Here is a 14,913-nt window from a genome sequence, read left to right as displayed (position 1 = left end):
TGAACAGCTAGAATCCCACATTAGACAAGAATGGGACAACATTACTCAACCAAAACTCCAGCAAGTGGTTTTCTTACCTCCCAAACATTTACAGACTTTTGTTAGAAGAAGAGGGGATGCTACACAATGATAAACACGGCCCTGTCCCTACTTTTTTGAGACATAATGCTGCCATCATATTCAAAATGAGCTAATGTTTTTCATTAAATGCTAAAATTTGTCAGATTTAATATCTGATATGTTGTTAATGTTCTATTGTGAGTAAATTATGGGTTTATGAGGTTCTGCAATAATTTACTGTTATTTACATTTTACACAGAGACCCAACTTTTTTGGAACAGGGGTTGTAGATCACTGTGGCTGCAGGGAGACTGTAAATATGAACTCAGCTACATTAAAATGACTCTATTAGGGTTTTTTATTAGCCCGTATTCTGTATTTTCTATTAGCTGTTAGCTATCATTCTGAAACAAAAGACGCTAATTCCCCTGTTTGTTCTAAATCAGCTACTTCCACGCGCCCAAGCACGCGCAGCTCAGACGACAGCAGCTGAACCCTCTTATGGCGGCTGAACAATAAAGCTTTGATCCAAACTTGCAAAGCCGATAATGAATGCGTAGCGCGTGCGCGTACGTGCCGGGGTCATATGAGTATATCTGTTGATAAGTCTCTTGTAAGATCAATCATTACGTTTAAGGGATAGCGTCATCCATGAGTCAGACTGACACGTTCAGCCCACCAATCCGTGAAGCGAACAGCCGCACAGGGCTGTGTGAGTGTCCAATCAGAGCGCGGGAAGCAGGAAAGGGGAGTGAGATTTGTGCTCTGTTGTGAGTCGACGCCATTTCGTGCCCAGAGCTTTCAAGGTGATAGAATCAGCCTGCAGAGCCGTGAGGATCTTTACCCTCTCAAGTAAAATCTGCGTTGAATTTTATTCATTTTTAGTAGTAAGCTCCTGGTGAGTATTTTTAACCGAGAGATTTTTTCCATATTTTTTACTATATTTTTTTCCTGACTTTGAAGCGTCTTTTGGACTTTTTGTTTTTATTTTTAATGCATTTTTTTCCTGAGACTGTGTTTGGCTTTAGTGGCGTACATTTTGTGATGGCAGGATGAGCTGCGCAGGAATAAGAAAACTAGCTTTAAGTAGCTTCCACAACGAGATTTTTGCTTTTGTTTTTCGAATCAGACATTTGAGAAGCTCCATTTTTCAGGGCTGCTGGTTTACTTTATGGTTTATCTGATTGTGTTCGTAAAGATGGAAGATTGTTCCAGGCTTTTGAGGACTGTGTTCAAAACGCGTGGCCCTTTTTCTGGAAATCTGTTTTTAGAAGGTTTTTTATTCTCCTGTATTTTGCCCCCACCTGTAACTTGACTGGCAGTGGTTGATATAGACTCATGAGACGTGTTTTTACAGTTTTCTTGGTGATTTTGGCAGAATGAGACAGTGTATTTTCTGCAGAAAAGCTCCCAGGAGTTGTGTGATTTTTCAGGCAAGATTTTTTTTCTCCCTGATGACATGAGGGTGCTTTTGAAGGATCAATAACACGCCTATGTTTTGATGTATTTTGCTGTCATGGACATTTGGATTTATGTAGCTTTGGTCTGCCATAAACTGGCCTTTTTGATATAAAGATGTCTTGTTTTTACAGAATGAGCCACTTATTATAGGGCCACTTATCTGAAGCTCTTACAAGGATGGAGGCTGAGAGGGCCTACAATGAGCCGGCCTTCACCTGTACTTAACTGTTCTTTCCTGAAATGATCCTGCTTACTAACCTTTCAGATTGAGTCATGCTGCAAAGCTACCCATAGATGGTGGGATGTCAAAGCCGCTGAAAATGGCCACTATTAATGCAAGAAACCTCATGGCTGCACTCGCCCCCCTTTGGCCCCAGGCTGTCCTCTGAAAGTGTCCTTGAGTTGAAATCCCTCAGGCTCCAGGGGCGCTGTTTTGCAGCTGACCCTTTTATTCTGGGCTCTGCATAAAAGGAAGAGTGGAGAGCATCATATTCTCCAAGCTGACTGCTAATTATGAAGCCAACTCCAGTGTGTGAGATGTAACTAATGCCACTTTGCAGAAAAGGCTGAGCACAAATAGGCATTTTAAGGTGATTTCCTTCTTGGTTTGTGCCACATATACCAACCAATAGATGTCGCATCAATTAAAGAAAAAGCAAATTTGCACAAAGAAACATCTTTATCTGCAGTCGCAGCATTAAAAGGTTGTCAGAAATGTTAATACTTCTGAATACTACTTAATATAATACAACCCTATTATTTTAATGATGATAGGATCAAAAATACTATAGCCATTTAAAAATATTGTGCAAATTGGACAATAAGCAGGACTCTGTAATGTTTGTCAGTGAAAACTAAGAAACAACATAATATTGGGTCAATAGGTTTTGTGTTTTGTTATAGTAGTATCAAAAGATTGATCTGATTTTTTAAACCTCCCACAGTCGTCTTAAAACAAAATTCTGCTGTCATGATAAACCTATTAGCATGGAATAAAATAGAAATAAATGTGTTTATCACACATTAATTTTACATGTTAAAGCTCCTGCTAGGAACTTTTGGTCTGGGTTGATTGTTGCGCCCCTTGTGGAAAGGCAGCGCACCTTCTCCCTTTGGTCAGAGTATTTTATGGCCAGTGGATTTTTAAAATTTGAAATGAGAAATCCAAAATCAAGAAACAATCTGTTTCCCAGTTACTGTTTAAAAATAGGAGAACTAAACATGAAAATAACTGCTCTTGGCTGTTTCAGGCAGTTCAGAATTAATTTGTAAATAAAAAAAGCTAAACATAAAAAAAATGTTTTCTGTTTTTCATTTTCCAAAACAAAACAAAAAAAGTTTATTTTCCATTTTTATTTGTGTGTTCTGATCAAAAAGGAAGATAAAACACTAAGACACTAATATTCTTTTTCACAACACTTGCAGCAGGTCACAAGGAGGAAAATAGTTTCATGTATTTTGGATTATTTATGAAAAACATTTTTTTTTTCTTGTTCCTAATTTAATATGTTCTTCCTGGACCAAGGGCAGGGTTTTTTTCTGCTTGTTTATTTGTTTTTAAACTGTTGTTGGGAAACAGCATGTTTCTTGATTTTAGACTTCTTGTTTCAAATAAAAAATCCACAGGCTGTAAAATACACTGACCTGTTTTGCTGATATTTTTCTTTGCATGTTTAAGATTTTTTTAAACAATAATTCTCCCATGCTTCCTTCCACTGTTAATTATATTTCTCACATTGAATCTTTGCTATTAAAAAAAACTAAAGTGCTTACTGTAACTTTTAACAACAAGATTAAGTATTTATGGCCCTGAAGGAAAAAGTATGGCCTATGATGTAAGTAGACTAGTTGTTTGAAAAAAATAAAACTGAGAATATTTCTGACAATTTTAATGGAAAGTTGGCTCATGGGTCCTGTCCATAAGGGACACACTGACATACTTTTATGCTCATATTCCTCTTTAACTACTTAACTTTATCATGATTGACCACATTTCTAATAATATTAGAATTATTAGTCCTGGACCAAATTACCCATTAAAATGCGACTTAAGCTGGTAACCTGCTTGGTAGTTTGAAATCTAAACTGATTTTAAGGACGGTTTCAAACAATTTCACAAAAGTAAACTACAATTTATAAGAAAATCAAACATGGAAGATTCTTGACATCAGTCAGCTGTCCTGACCTGGTCAATGTAGTTTTAGGCCAACAGATTTGTAATTTGAAAGAAGGAATCCAAAATCAAGAAACAAGCTGATTCCCATCATTAAAACATAGAAAAGCAAAACTAAAAAAAAACAAAACTAAAAAAACCTTTTGGCCCTTTCTGGCACTTCATTTCAAATTGAGAGTAAAAAACAAAACAGAAAACAAACTTAATTTTTTTCTGTTTCTCCTTTTTTAGTTTCTCAAAAGAACTGAATTAAAGAAAAACACTTTTCATCTAAAAGTTTTCGTGAGAAACTCTCATTCCGTTTTTTTTCGTTTGTAAGTCTGGACTGCTTGAGGTATTTATCCATGTACACAGGTTAACCATTTTCTATTTGCTGTTTCATTTATTTGCTTATTTATTATTTACACACTTTAGTAAATCAACCTTTCCACAAAACATTTCAATCATTAATTTAAGATTTTATACCCACTGTGTACATGGATAAATACTTCAAACAGTCCAGGTGTATTTGTTCATATTTATTTTCCTATAAATATTAATGTAGATCACCAGTGCTTTTACCACTGACATGATTTAAAATACATTGTACAGAGCAAACAGATCTATTATTATACTGTACAACATAGTGGATTGCTCTATAGATTTAAGTTTTGACAGTAGGGCTTTTATTTTGAAATGTTCACCTTTCCCAATGGTTCATATGATTTCCTCAAGTACTTCAGTAAAACAAGAAAACAAAATAACAGAATTGAAAAAACAAAAATAAAACCAATTTTATTAAATGTTATCCATTTTCCACCTTTGTGACAAAAAACGAGAGAAAATGGCTTGTTTTACCAATTTTTCAATTATCTGTCAAAAACTAAAACGAACAAACAAGCAAAAAAAAAAAAAAAAAGAAAAGAAACGGAATGACAAGAGTTTCTTCTGATTTCTGTGGCTGGTTTCAGCCAGGAAATGAAACTGCCAGAAAATACACCGACTGTCCGACCTTTGATCTTCATCTTTTGCTCCAAACAGAAAAAATAATAAAATGAACTATTTTTTATTTTACCGTTTCTTTTTGGAAAACAAAAATAGAGAAACAGAAAATGAAAATTCTGTTTTTTTTGTTCTCCTGTTTTTAAATGAGAGTTTGGAAACAGCTTGTTTCTTGAGTTTAGATTTTTCATGTCAAATTAAAAATCCACCAGCTGTAAATCTCACAGACCCTGGCTGGAATTCTTTATTTTCTCATTTTTTCAACCAAAAACCTGGAGAGTGTGTAGATAATGACATTTCTGGAGGATCCACTTCTCTAATATTCCGTTTTTTTTTCTCCCTGTTTAGTTTTGACGCCACTTTTTTGAACAGCAGCAAATCGTAAGTTGGTTTCTATCTTTTTTTTTCCCTTGAACTTTTGCATACCTTTTTTTTTCTTTTTCTTTTTTTTTTTTTTTTTTTACATTTTTCTTTTGTTTTCACCCCTCTCTTAACCTTTTGGATCTTTTAGATCAAGTAGCATGTAGTGTTTTTTAATTTTTCTTTTTTTTTCTGTGAAATTAGAAAATCAACAGCTTAATTTTTTAAAATGAGATTGAGAAGACCCTAAAATAACACCCCTCATCTTCCCAGATTATGATTTAAAGATGCCTAATATTCAGTGTTGATAACAAGAGCCAGACTGATTTTTGCAGCATTCTAATGTGATTTTTTTCTTTTTTTTTTTAAGCGTGTGCATGACTTTTGCTTAAGTCTAATGTGCTCCATTTGCAAAACAAATGCAAAAATATATATTTTTTGTATTTACAACAGAAATGACCAAGAATATTTTTTGTCACTTTCAAAATAAGAATACATTTCAAATATAAATTACTGACTCAGTGACCACAGAAACAGAATAAGTTTTGTTTTTTAATCTTTTTTTAACTGAACAAAAATATTCTTGTTAAATACAATATAAGGAAATCAATTTTGCTTACACTAAGCATTAATCTTCATTATTTTCCTAAAAGTGAAAATACTTTTAAAATTATTTCATTTTTACCCCTTTAAAACTATTAGGACACTCCGAACCCAGCTGCAAACACATCTGTATAAACTGCAGAGCTGCTCTGTCTTATCATTTTGCCTCCCTTTTTCCTCAGACATGAGTCCTGAGAGCAGCATTTTTATTCCACTGTCAAAGCACAAACATTTTACAATCACTCATGAACTGATCTGTCCCAGTCAAAGTGAAAGTAAACCTACACCCATGATAAACAGAGGCCACTCGCCCTCACACAGCAAAGCCCAGATGAGGCAGAGGATGGAGATGATCATATTACAGCCTACCAGGGAAATTTACTCCCAACAGGAGCATTCATACATGCCAAAGGGATGGATTGGGAAAGCAACACATGCAGTTAGATATACAGTCTCTAAACGCTTCCACTTTCTAATAATATCAATTATAATACACCTGTGGTAACAGGTCTGATTGAAACACCTGAATTCAATTAAAAAAAAGGTGTGGCCAAATACTTTCGTCCATAGAGCGTATGTTTAATTATAGAGCACCATGCATACATAGAGCCGCTCAAAATGCCTAAAAAAAAGTAGCTGAATAAGTGCTTGTTATTTAACCTTGTCTGCTGGGGAAAACATTCACAGCCTTGGTAAAGCAAAGATGTTCTGCTCTCTTTATCCAGTCAGGCTGACAGTAGGTATAATCTCAAATTCCCCATTAAAAGTTTGCTCTCCACTTGGATTGGTGGTGTAAAATCCACACAGTGGGTTTGCACATAAACCCTGGATTTTCCCATTGAACCCCAACATGCCACAAAGATTTAGAAACACTTGCTAAGCAGCCTGTGATAGCCCCCCTACCTCCCCTTGTGAAGTGGACACCCTGTCAGCCTGCCAAAGCAACAGGAACATCCCCGCCAAATCATGTAGAAGAGAGCATTAAGCTTTGGCTAGACAGCCTGCTGTAATCCCCTGCTAGTGGCTACCAGGGAGCGATAGAGACTCTGCTGCTGCTGCTAGTGATGATGGGTACCGTAAAGCCCAGCTGGCAGCGTTTTAGTGCTCTGGCAGGTGAGATATGGTGCTGTAATGGCTCAAGTGGTTGGTAATAAGATGTGCAGCTCCCAAGATGGAGAGGGAATTAGCAAAGAAGACAAGAAAGGTCATGGAGGACGCCCATGTTTCCTTATTATGATGGTCTCTGGGTCCCATCTCCTGAAAGAAATCCAACAAAATCTTTTATATTATCTAAATGAGGTCTGACAAAACAATACAGAGCACAAAATAAAACCCTGGAGCTTAATTCTTAATTCTGTGGCCACATTTAGGCAATTTTCATACCCTGATTTAGTGAAAATGATAAAAAAAAATGTCTGGCGAGGGTCGACTTGTCCCGTAGTTCTGCCTCCTGCAACGTTATATAACTTTGCAGTGTTTGAAACCAGTGCAGCAGCACACACAGAGTCTGGCTTTTCATATTAAAGCTGACACACTTAACGCTATTTATTGTGCTGTGTGCTGATGTTACCAACTTGCCTGTTAGTGCTGCCTGCATCAAGAAAGCAGAATAGAGTCTGAAAATTTCTGATAAAATACAACAAAAGGGTACAAAAAACCTTAACTGTATGATTAAATCTTAGTTGACTTCCCAAAGATGAGAGAGATATTTCAAATATGGCCATCTCCTCTTTTTTTCCTACTGGCAATCAATAAAATTTACTTTTTGGGCCAGTGAATTTATGGCAAACCATTTTTGAATTTGAAATCAGAAACCCAAAATCAAGATACAGACTGTTTCCAAAAAAACGTTCAAAAATGCAGGAAAAAACAGCAAAAAATGCCTGCCCTTGGCACTACTAGGTACTTCATATCAAACTGGGAATCAGAATTCTACCACTTACTATTTTGTTTCTTTTTTTCATTTTCCAAGAAGAATTGAAATAAATGAGAAACAGTTCATTTGTCATCTTATTTTTCTGATCAAAAAAAGGTAGATCAAAGAACAGAATAATGATGTAACATTCTTTTAATCACGTTTTTCCTTTTAGTTACATGACCTTTTACTTTCTTTGATCTTCCTTATTTGATCAGAATATAAAACGATAAGATGAAACAAAAGCAAACCATTATTCAGTTATTTCAACCTTGAAAATTAAAAAACGAAAAACAAAAAAATTGGTAAATTTTTTTTTTTTTTTAAATTCCCAATTTAACCCGAGAAAGAGCTAAGGACATGCTATTTCCTCGTTTTGCTCTTTAAACAGTAACATTTTGGTTAAGCCTTGTATTTAACCCGGACAGAGCTGATATTATCAGCCAATATTTGCTGATGAGGTTAACCTTTGGTAAGAAAGAAGGAAATCCTGGAGGATCCATTGGTATCTTTGTGTCATGCCTCTGTTAATATTTACTATAGGGATGTGCATCCCAAGGAAAATTTATTATTCCATGAATATTTGAAGATTAAGCATTGCTTCATGTTAATTTACATTGGATGACATCAGTTTCCATTGGGAAAAAGTAAGGCTAGGTCCCATTTCCTATTTTTCTCCTATCCCTCATTTCCAGGGCCTTCTTGACCCATGAAGTAGAGCTATAAGGCGAACTCTATAAAATAGGAGGACCATCAAGTTCCTGAGCTCTGTGATGGGAATTTAAAACAGAAAACAACAATTGTTTTTCATTTTCTTGTTTTCCAAAGAGAAATTGATAATAAAAAAAAAAATTTTAATCATAATGTTTTTGTGTTAATATAAAGAAAAGAATATCAAAGAATGGTACACTAGTAACGTAACCCAGTTAATATTAAACTGGGAATCTCAAAAACGAACAAAAAAAACTTCTTTTTGATCTTTACACAACAAACATTTTCATTTATCCATTCCTTTCAGAAAACAAAAAACGAGAAACAGAATATCATTTGTTTTTGTTGTCCATTTATTTTCATCCCTTATTTAACATAAACTGCCTCAAAGAGCCAAAGGCAGGATTTTCTAGGTTCCGTTTTCCTATTTTTGAACAATAATTGTGAAAAAGCTTGCTTCTTCATTTCTGATTTCTCATTTTAAATAAAAAATCTGTTGGCTGTAAATATACTGGCCTACAGGAATACTATAAAATGTTTGTTTCTTAACCTTTTGTTAGTCCACAAAACATCAACGTTATCAGCCTTTGAAGTTCAAATTAAGCAGTTATAATTGTCTGTTAAAGCAGTTCATCAGTTAAGTGATATAGCTTTTCTTTCCATAACAACCAACCATTAATCCCACAGGTTTTTGTGGCCACCTCCATTTAAATTTTTTTTTTTTTTTTTTTACCTACTACTCTGGACAGCCCCCTTTTTCCCATTTTTAAGAAAAGAAAGTTCAAGAATCTGGGGTTTATTTTGGAGGTGTAGTATGTGTCTACCCTCAGTCACTGACTCCATCTCTCATAGTTCGCCGACGACGCCCTTCTCTCCAACAGACTCAGACTCAGGCAGGCAGACCTCCACCGAGCCCAGTACAGACAATGGAGTGAGTGCTGACTGCTTCATGACCCCATTACACTAAATGTCTATTCTTCTGTCTTCTCTCCTACTTTTTCTCCACCCTTTTAATACACATGTAGTGTGTGAATGTGTATTAAAGAAGGAGCCCTGTTTGCTGAAATTCACATTTATTGTTGCAGGTAGACAGCAGGAGTCACACCTTGAATCTTTATGTTTATCACTGATTTAATTTTAATTTTAAGTATAGGTGGTAATAATGAATTTAATCAGTTATGAGCAGAAAACGTAATTCTATTCAGGCCAGTGTTACCAGTGCCTAAAATGTTACATTTTGATAGCTGGTTCAAGAGTGCAGACTTTTGAAAAACATCACTTGTAGTCTTGTTTACCTGCCAAGGTAAGCTACATCATGATACAACATGATACACAGCACAACACAGCATAATACAATACGAAACCACACAATATGATAGGGTACAATACGATACGAAACAACACAATACGATATGATACAACACAGTGCGATAGGGTAGTATACAATACAATCTGATACAATACAAAACAAAATATAGCACGACACAATACGATACAAAACACTACAATATGAAATGACATGATACGTTTCGATAAAATACAATTCCATAACACAATATGATATAATACAATTCTGGAACGACACAATACGAAAAGACACAACACGATATGATACAAAACAATACAACAGAAACAACATGATACGCTTTGATACAGTACAATTCCGTAACAATACGATACGATACGATACAATACAATACAATACAAAACGACACAACATGATAAGATTTGATACAATTCCAGGATGACACATCACGATAGGAAACACTACAATATGAAAAGACATGATACCATTTGATACAATGCAATTCCAGGCCCCACAATATGATAGGATACAATACAAATACGAAATAAGCTACATGATACAATTTGTTACAATACGATTCTGGAACGACACAAAACGAAACGACACAACACGATGCGATAAGATAGAATACAAAAACAACATGATACCAATTAATACAATTCTGGAATGACAAAATATGATACGATACATTACGAGATGACACAACATGATGCAATACGATACTATAAGATACCACACAAAACAAAAAAGATACCATTTGATACCATACCATTCAGGAGCGGCAGGATACGATACGATACAATAAGAAACAACACAACACGACGATATGATACAATACAATACCATACGACATGATACGATTTGATACAATATGATTTCGGAGCAACAAAATATGATACGGTACAATACAATTCTGGAACAACACGATACGATACGATATGATACAATACAATACAATACGAAATGACATAATATGATTCAATACAATATGATACCTGAACTGCACGATATGATACAATTCAACATGAGACAACATTGATTTGCCAGATACAATACAATTCCGGAATGACACAACACAAATTGACACAATACAATACGATACAATACAATTTCAAAACGACACAATATGACACGAAACAACACAATACGATATGATACAACACAATACGTTACTACACAATATGATACAATACAATCTGATACGATATGATATAGTACAATCTTATACAGTATGACAAAATATGATATGATACAACATAATGTGATATGGTACAACGCAATATTATACAATACCATATAATACAATATGATATAATAGGACACAATACAATATGACAAAATATGACAATATGGTACGATATCATACAACACGAAACCATACAATATAATATGACACAAGACAGTAAGTTACAGACGTTACAACACAACATGATATGATACGGCACCATAAGATACAATGTGACAAAATATGATCGAATATGATAAGATAGATTGCAAACTTTTGAACATCATTATCCTCAAGTCAGCAGGATAAACAAAAATATATTATCTATTTTTATTGGATGATGTCCGTTTAAACACAGCCTCACAATAGTAAAAGGCTTCATATGCACTGGTTCCAGTTTCTGTAATGTGAAATTGTCCTCTTTGAAATTTTAAATGTAATTTGAGGCTGTTTACAGCTATAAACTCTGGCTGTGCTAAATTGCTCAGATGTATTTGACCTTTTGTCGCATAATGAATCAAAACAATAATAAAAAGTTACATCTTTTTCTAGACATGACTGGAAACAAGCTCAATCTCATACACCTTTCCATTTCCCTTAATTTTTCCACACTTCCATGACCCTGAACATCACTCACCTCTAAATATTGCTACCCTCTTCTGTTTCCCTCTCCCTTGCCTTCCCCTACAGTTGGTTGTCGTCCTCCACCTCCAGCCTCATGGCGAGCAGCAACGTCACCAACAAGACGGACCCTCGCTCCCTCAACTCCCGCGTCTTCATCGGCAACCTCAACACCCTGCTGGTCACCAAGGCTGATGTGGAAGCAATCTTCTCCAAGTACGGCAAGGTGGTGGGCTGCTCCGTCCACAAGGGCTACGCCTTTGTCCAGTACTCCAATGAGAGGAACGCCCGGGCCGCGGTGGCCGGAGAGGACGGACGTATGATCGTTGGACAGGTGCTAGGTGAGGAGGAGAGGTGGTGGATATGTGAAAGCTGCAGTGCTTGGTGAGCTAGAGAGTGCAGAAGATCATTAGAAAAGATTAATTTTAAAGACAACATTAAAGGAGTAGATAGACCTAAGGAAAGGGTTTTACTGATTGAAAAATTTAACAGAAGATCAAAGGGATTGATCCGCAATAAAGAAAGATCAAAGAGGTGAAACACATTAAAGAAAGCTCAAGAGATTATTTAAAATATCAAAGGGATAAATGCATGTAAAGTAACTAAGATTAAGAGTTTGTCTTTTTTTTCTTGCATTCATCCCTTCACTCACTCCTTTGTTCCTTTGTTCTTTCTTCATTTATCTACCTAGAATTGTTTTTAATGTGCTTCTACTTCAGCAGGGATACTGTACCCACAATGTTCATCTCTGACAGAGAGGGTCAGTGAAAACAGAGTGAATACACATAATTTTATTTGACTATGACATTTACTTCTTGGTGTTGTAAGTGTTTAGGGCAGCCTTTCTCAACCAGGGTGCTGCCAGCACCCTGTGGTACCTTCCAGCATTATTATTGCATCATGCATATGCATTATAAAGATTATATACTAGCATAAATGATCTGCATGGTCTGACATAAATATAAGGGTGAATAACTACATTTTTTCCTAGGCATACAACTGCAACCCACTAAAAGAGATCCCTGACTAACATTTGGGCCCAGACCCACCAGTTGATACCCAGTGCTATAAAATCTACCAGCATGTAGAGAGAAAAGACGGGTGTGTGCTGCCCTCTAGTGCTCAAAACTAGCAACATGAACACATCTGAGGAGGATTTAAGATTATTTCATACCATTTAAAAGCATCAACACTGACGACAGAATGAGGGAGTGCTTTCTCATTGAGATTTGGTGAAATGTATTATTTAAGAATCATGCTTTTTTAAACTCTGGATCCTTCCATGTCTTTGTCATTGTTTTCTTTAGATATCAACCTTGCAGGTGAGCCAAAACCTCACAGATCAAAGACAGTGAAGCGATCTGCAGGAGACATGTACAGGTGAGTTTGCATTTATTACTGTTGTCAAACAGGCTTTCTAATGCTGCAGAAATCAGCACTTTAAGCTGCGGTTTTCTCTCTCCATAGCTCATCTATTGATCTGGACTACGACTTTCAGAGAGATTACTATGACAGGTAAGCTGTTCATTATTTCTACTGTCTATTTTATCCAGTATAAATTTGCAGTAGTCATAGAAATGTCCTCGTTTGTCTTAATTCAATCTCAGGATGTATTCCTATCAGTCCCGGGTGCCCCCTCCTCCTCCCCCTCTGTCCCGAGCAGTCATTCCCTCCAAGCGCCCGCGGGTCAGCCTGAGCAGTGGGGGGAGCAGACGAACTAAAACCAGCTTCTCCTCCTCAAAGAGCAGCCAGAGAACATCCCGTACCAGTGAGTAGCACTGGTCTGTCATGTTCACACTGCTCCTTCATTCGTCCTAAAGATTTTTTCTCCCACAGTGAAGGCTGATGATCTGCAGACTATAAAGAGAGAGCTGACGCAGATCAAACACAAAGTGGACTACCTGCTGGAGAGCCTAGAGCGCATGGAGAAGGATCACAGCAAGAAGTCAGGTTGGTTACTGAGTAGATATGATTCCTGTTGTTGTTCTGTGACCAAATTATTGATTTTTTCCTTTTGCATTCATTCAGAGATGAAGAGCGCCAAAACAGAACCAGGTGAGCTGTCCTCCCTCAACTCATCCACCTCCAGCAAGAAAGACGATGGCCTGAAACGGGACAGAGAGAGCCAGGACTCTGAGGAGGAGGGGGACCTGCTGGAGGACGAGGAGGAGGTGGGGGAAGAACCAGCTGCTGAGATGATTTTAATGACAAGCTGTTGTTACTTTGGCGATATTTCGTGGAGCCTTTTATGTCTATAGATGCCAGAAAAATGAGGATTTTTCAAAATGATCTCCAGTCATTCTAAATCATAAAAAAGACAACAATATTTTAATGATTAAGGGAAAGAAATAACTTTTTCATGATATTCGAATATTTTTAGATGTCAAAGAGAATGACACTGATTTAAATATCTATTAGTTTGACTATTAAAGGTTTTGTTGACATTTCCACTTCAGATGAAAAACAGAGGGCGAGACGATGATGAGGAAGGCGAGGAAGGGGAGCAGGAGGAAGGAGAGGATGATGGTGACAGCGCCAATGGAGAGTCCTAAACACTACACAGGCAGACTGACGCACCAACCCTGAACCACATGTGTATGATTGTATTTCCAGACTCGTACACAAAGGTTACACTCATATCTGCTGCATATTTATATTCTAAGAATTAAAGGATATTTGATCTCTAACAAACACACACAAAAATCATTAATCTATAAAGATATAATTTCCTCTGAATCCTTCAGTTTTTCTCTCCAGTTTGTAACTTCATATTCCCATTTTTAGGTTGTATGTTAGTTTTTACTGGGATGTTTTTTGGGCCTTTGGAGGAAAAAACCTCTGGTGTATAAATGAGATTAATTACAGGTTCAGTAAAGGATAAATTTAGCATTTCTCAGCGTCTTATGTATGAACTGAGGCCAGCTGACCCTTTGTTTAGACAAACCTCTCATTGACAGGTTCATTACCATTTGATATATGTAAAAATAGCTGCAGTTTGACTACTTTTTAATTATCAATTCATTCAGGAACACTCTTGTCATACATTTAACCTTTTTTTTCAGTTTTACTCGGCAGAGAAGGCTCTGTTCAAAAGATGCTCCCTGAGTTAATCAAGCAGCTTTAACTTTCCAGGGAGTGCATAGCTAGAAACCCCCATATGGATAGATACATTTATGATCATGGGTATTGCATACAATAAAATTAGTTCAAAAGCAAGTAATCCATAGTAGCATGAATCTGAATGAGTTTGCAGTTGGCTTTATGCTATAAAGGAGGAGGCTGGGGTGGAGGAGGTTAAGCTTCGTAGCATGGTGCATCAGCATTACTGCAAGCAGGGATTAGTGAGAAGTACGTCATATTTATACACACCACTGCATTGAGAGGAAGATCTGTGATTGGCTGTGGGAGCTGGGAGGTGATAATTGGGACAGTTGGCAGTCAGCTGATCCCAGCTGGATGTATGACTATGCCCTGCATAAACTAACACTAGGCTTCAT

General features: G+C 36.5%; 1 protein-coding gene across 6 annotated transcripts; it reads left to right on the top strand.

Moving 5' to 3' along the window:
* The first annotated feature begins 843 nt into the window (after positions 1-843).
* LOC121504555 (heterogeneous nuclear ribonucleoprotein C) lies at positions 844-14,152 on the top strand. 6 transcript variants are annotated; one of them, XM_041779439.1, is made up of 11 exons: positions 846-958; positions 1,787-2,111; positions 5,024-5,056; positions 9,146-9,195; positions 11,486-11,757; positions 12,724-12,796; positions 12,884-12,931; positions 13,024-13,184; positions 13,253-13,366; positions 13,445-13,587; positions 13,873-14,152. In XM_041779439.1, the coding sequence occupies exons 4-11, from the start codon at positions 9,191-9,193 to the stop codon at positions 13,966-13,968; spliced, it is 912 nt and encodes a 303-aa protein (XP_041635373.1). In that variant the 5' UTR covers positions 846-958; positions 1,787-2,111; positions 5,024-5,056; positions 9,146-9,190; the 3' UTR covers positions 13,969-14,152. The 6 variants fall into 6 exon arrangements, with proteins under 6 accessions (XP_041635369.1, XP_041635371.1, XP_041635373.1 ...); XM_041779436.1 differs by having other exon boundaries at positions 9,117-9,195; XM_041779435.1 differs by lacking the exon at positions 1,787-2,111 and having other exon boundaries at positions 844-958; positions 9,117-9,195.
* The last annotated feature ends 761 nt before the right edge of the window (positions 14,153-14,913 follow it).

The sequence above is a fragment of the Cheilinus undulatus genome, linkage group 22 (assembly GCF_018320785.1).
Source record: "Cheilinus undulatus linkage group 22, ASM1832078v1, whole genome shotgun sequence".
NCBI lineage: Eukaryota > Metazoa > Chordata > Actinopteri > Labriformes > Labridae > Cheilinus > Cheilinus undulatus.
The sequence above is the reverse complement of the archived record's forward strand: the minus strand, read 5'-3'. Positions and strand labels throughout refer to the sequence as shown.

Excerpts from the sequence above, each read along its gene's own strand:
- LOC121504555 (XM_041779437.1), top strand. Across the intron at positions 12,797-12,883 it reads TCTGCAGGAGACATGTACAG|CTCATCTATTGATCTGGACT; the intron begins GTGAGTTTGCAT and ends CTCTCTCCATAG. Across the intron at positions 13,588-13,872 it reads TGCTGGAGGACGAGGAGGAG|ATGAAAAACAGAGGGCGAGA; the intron begins GTGGGGGAAGAA and ends TTTCCACTTCAG.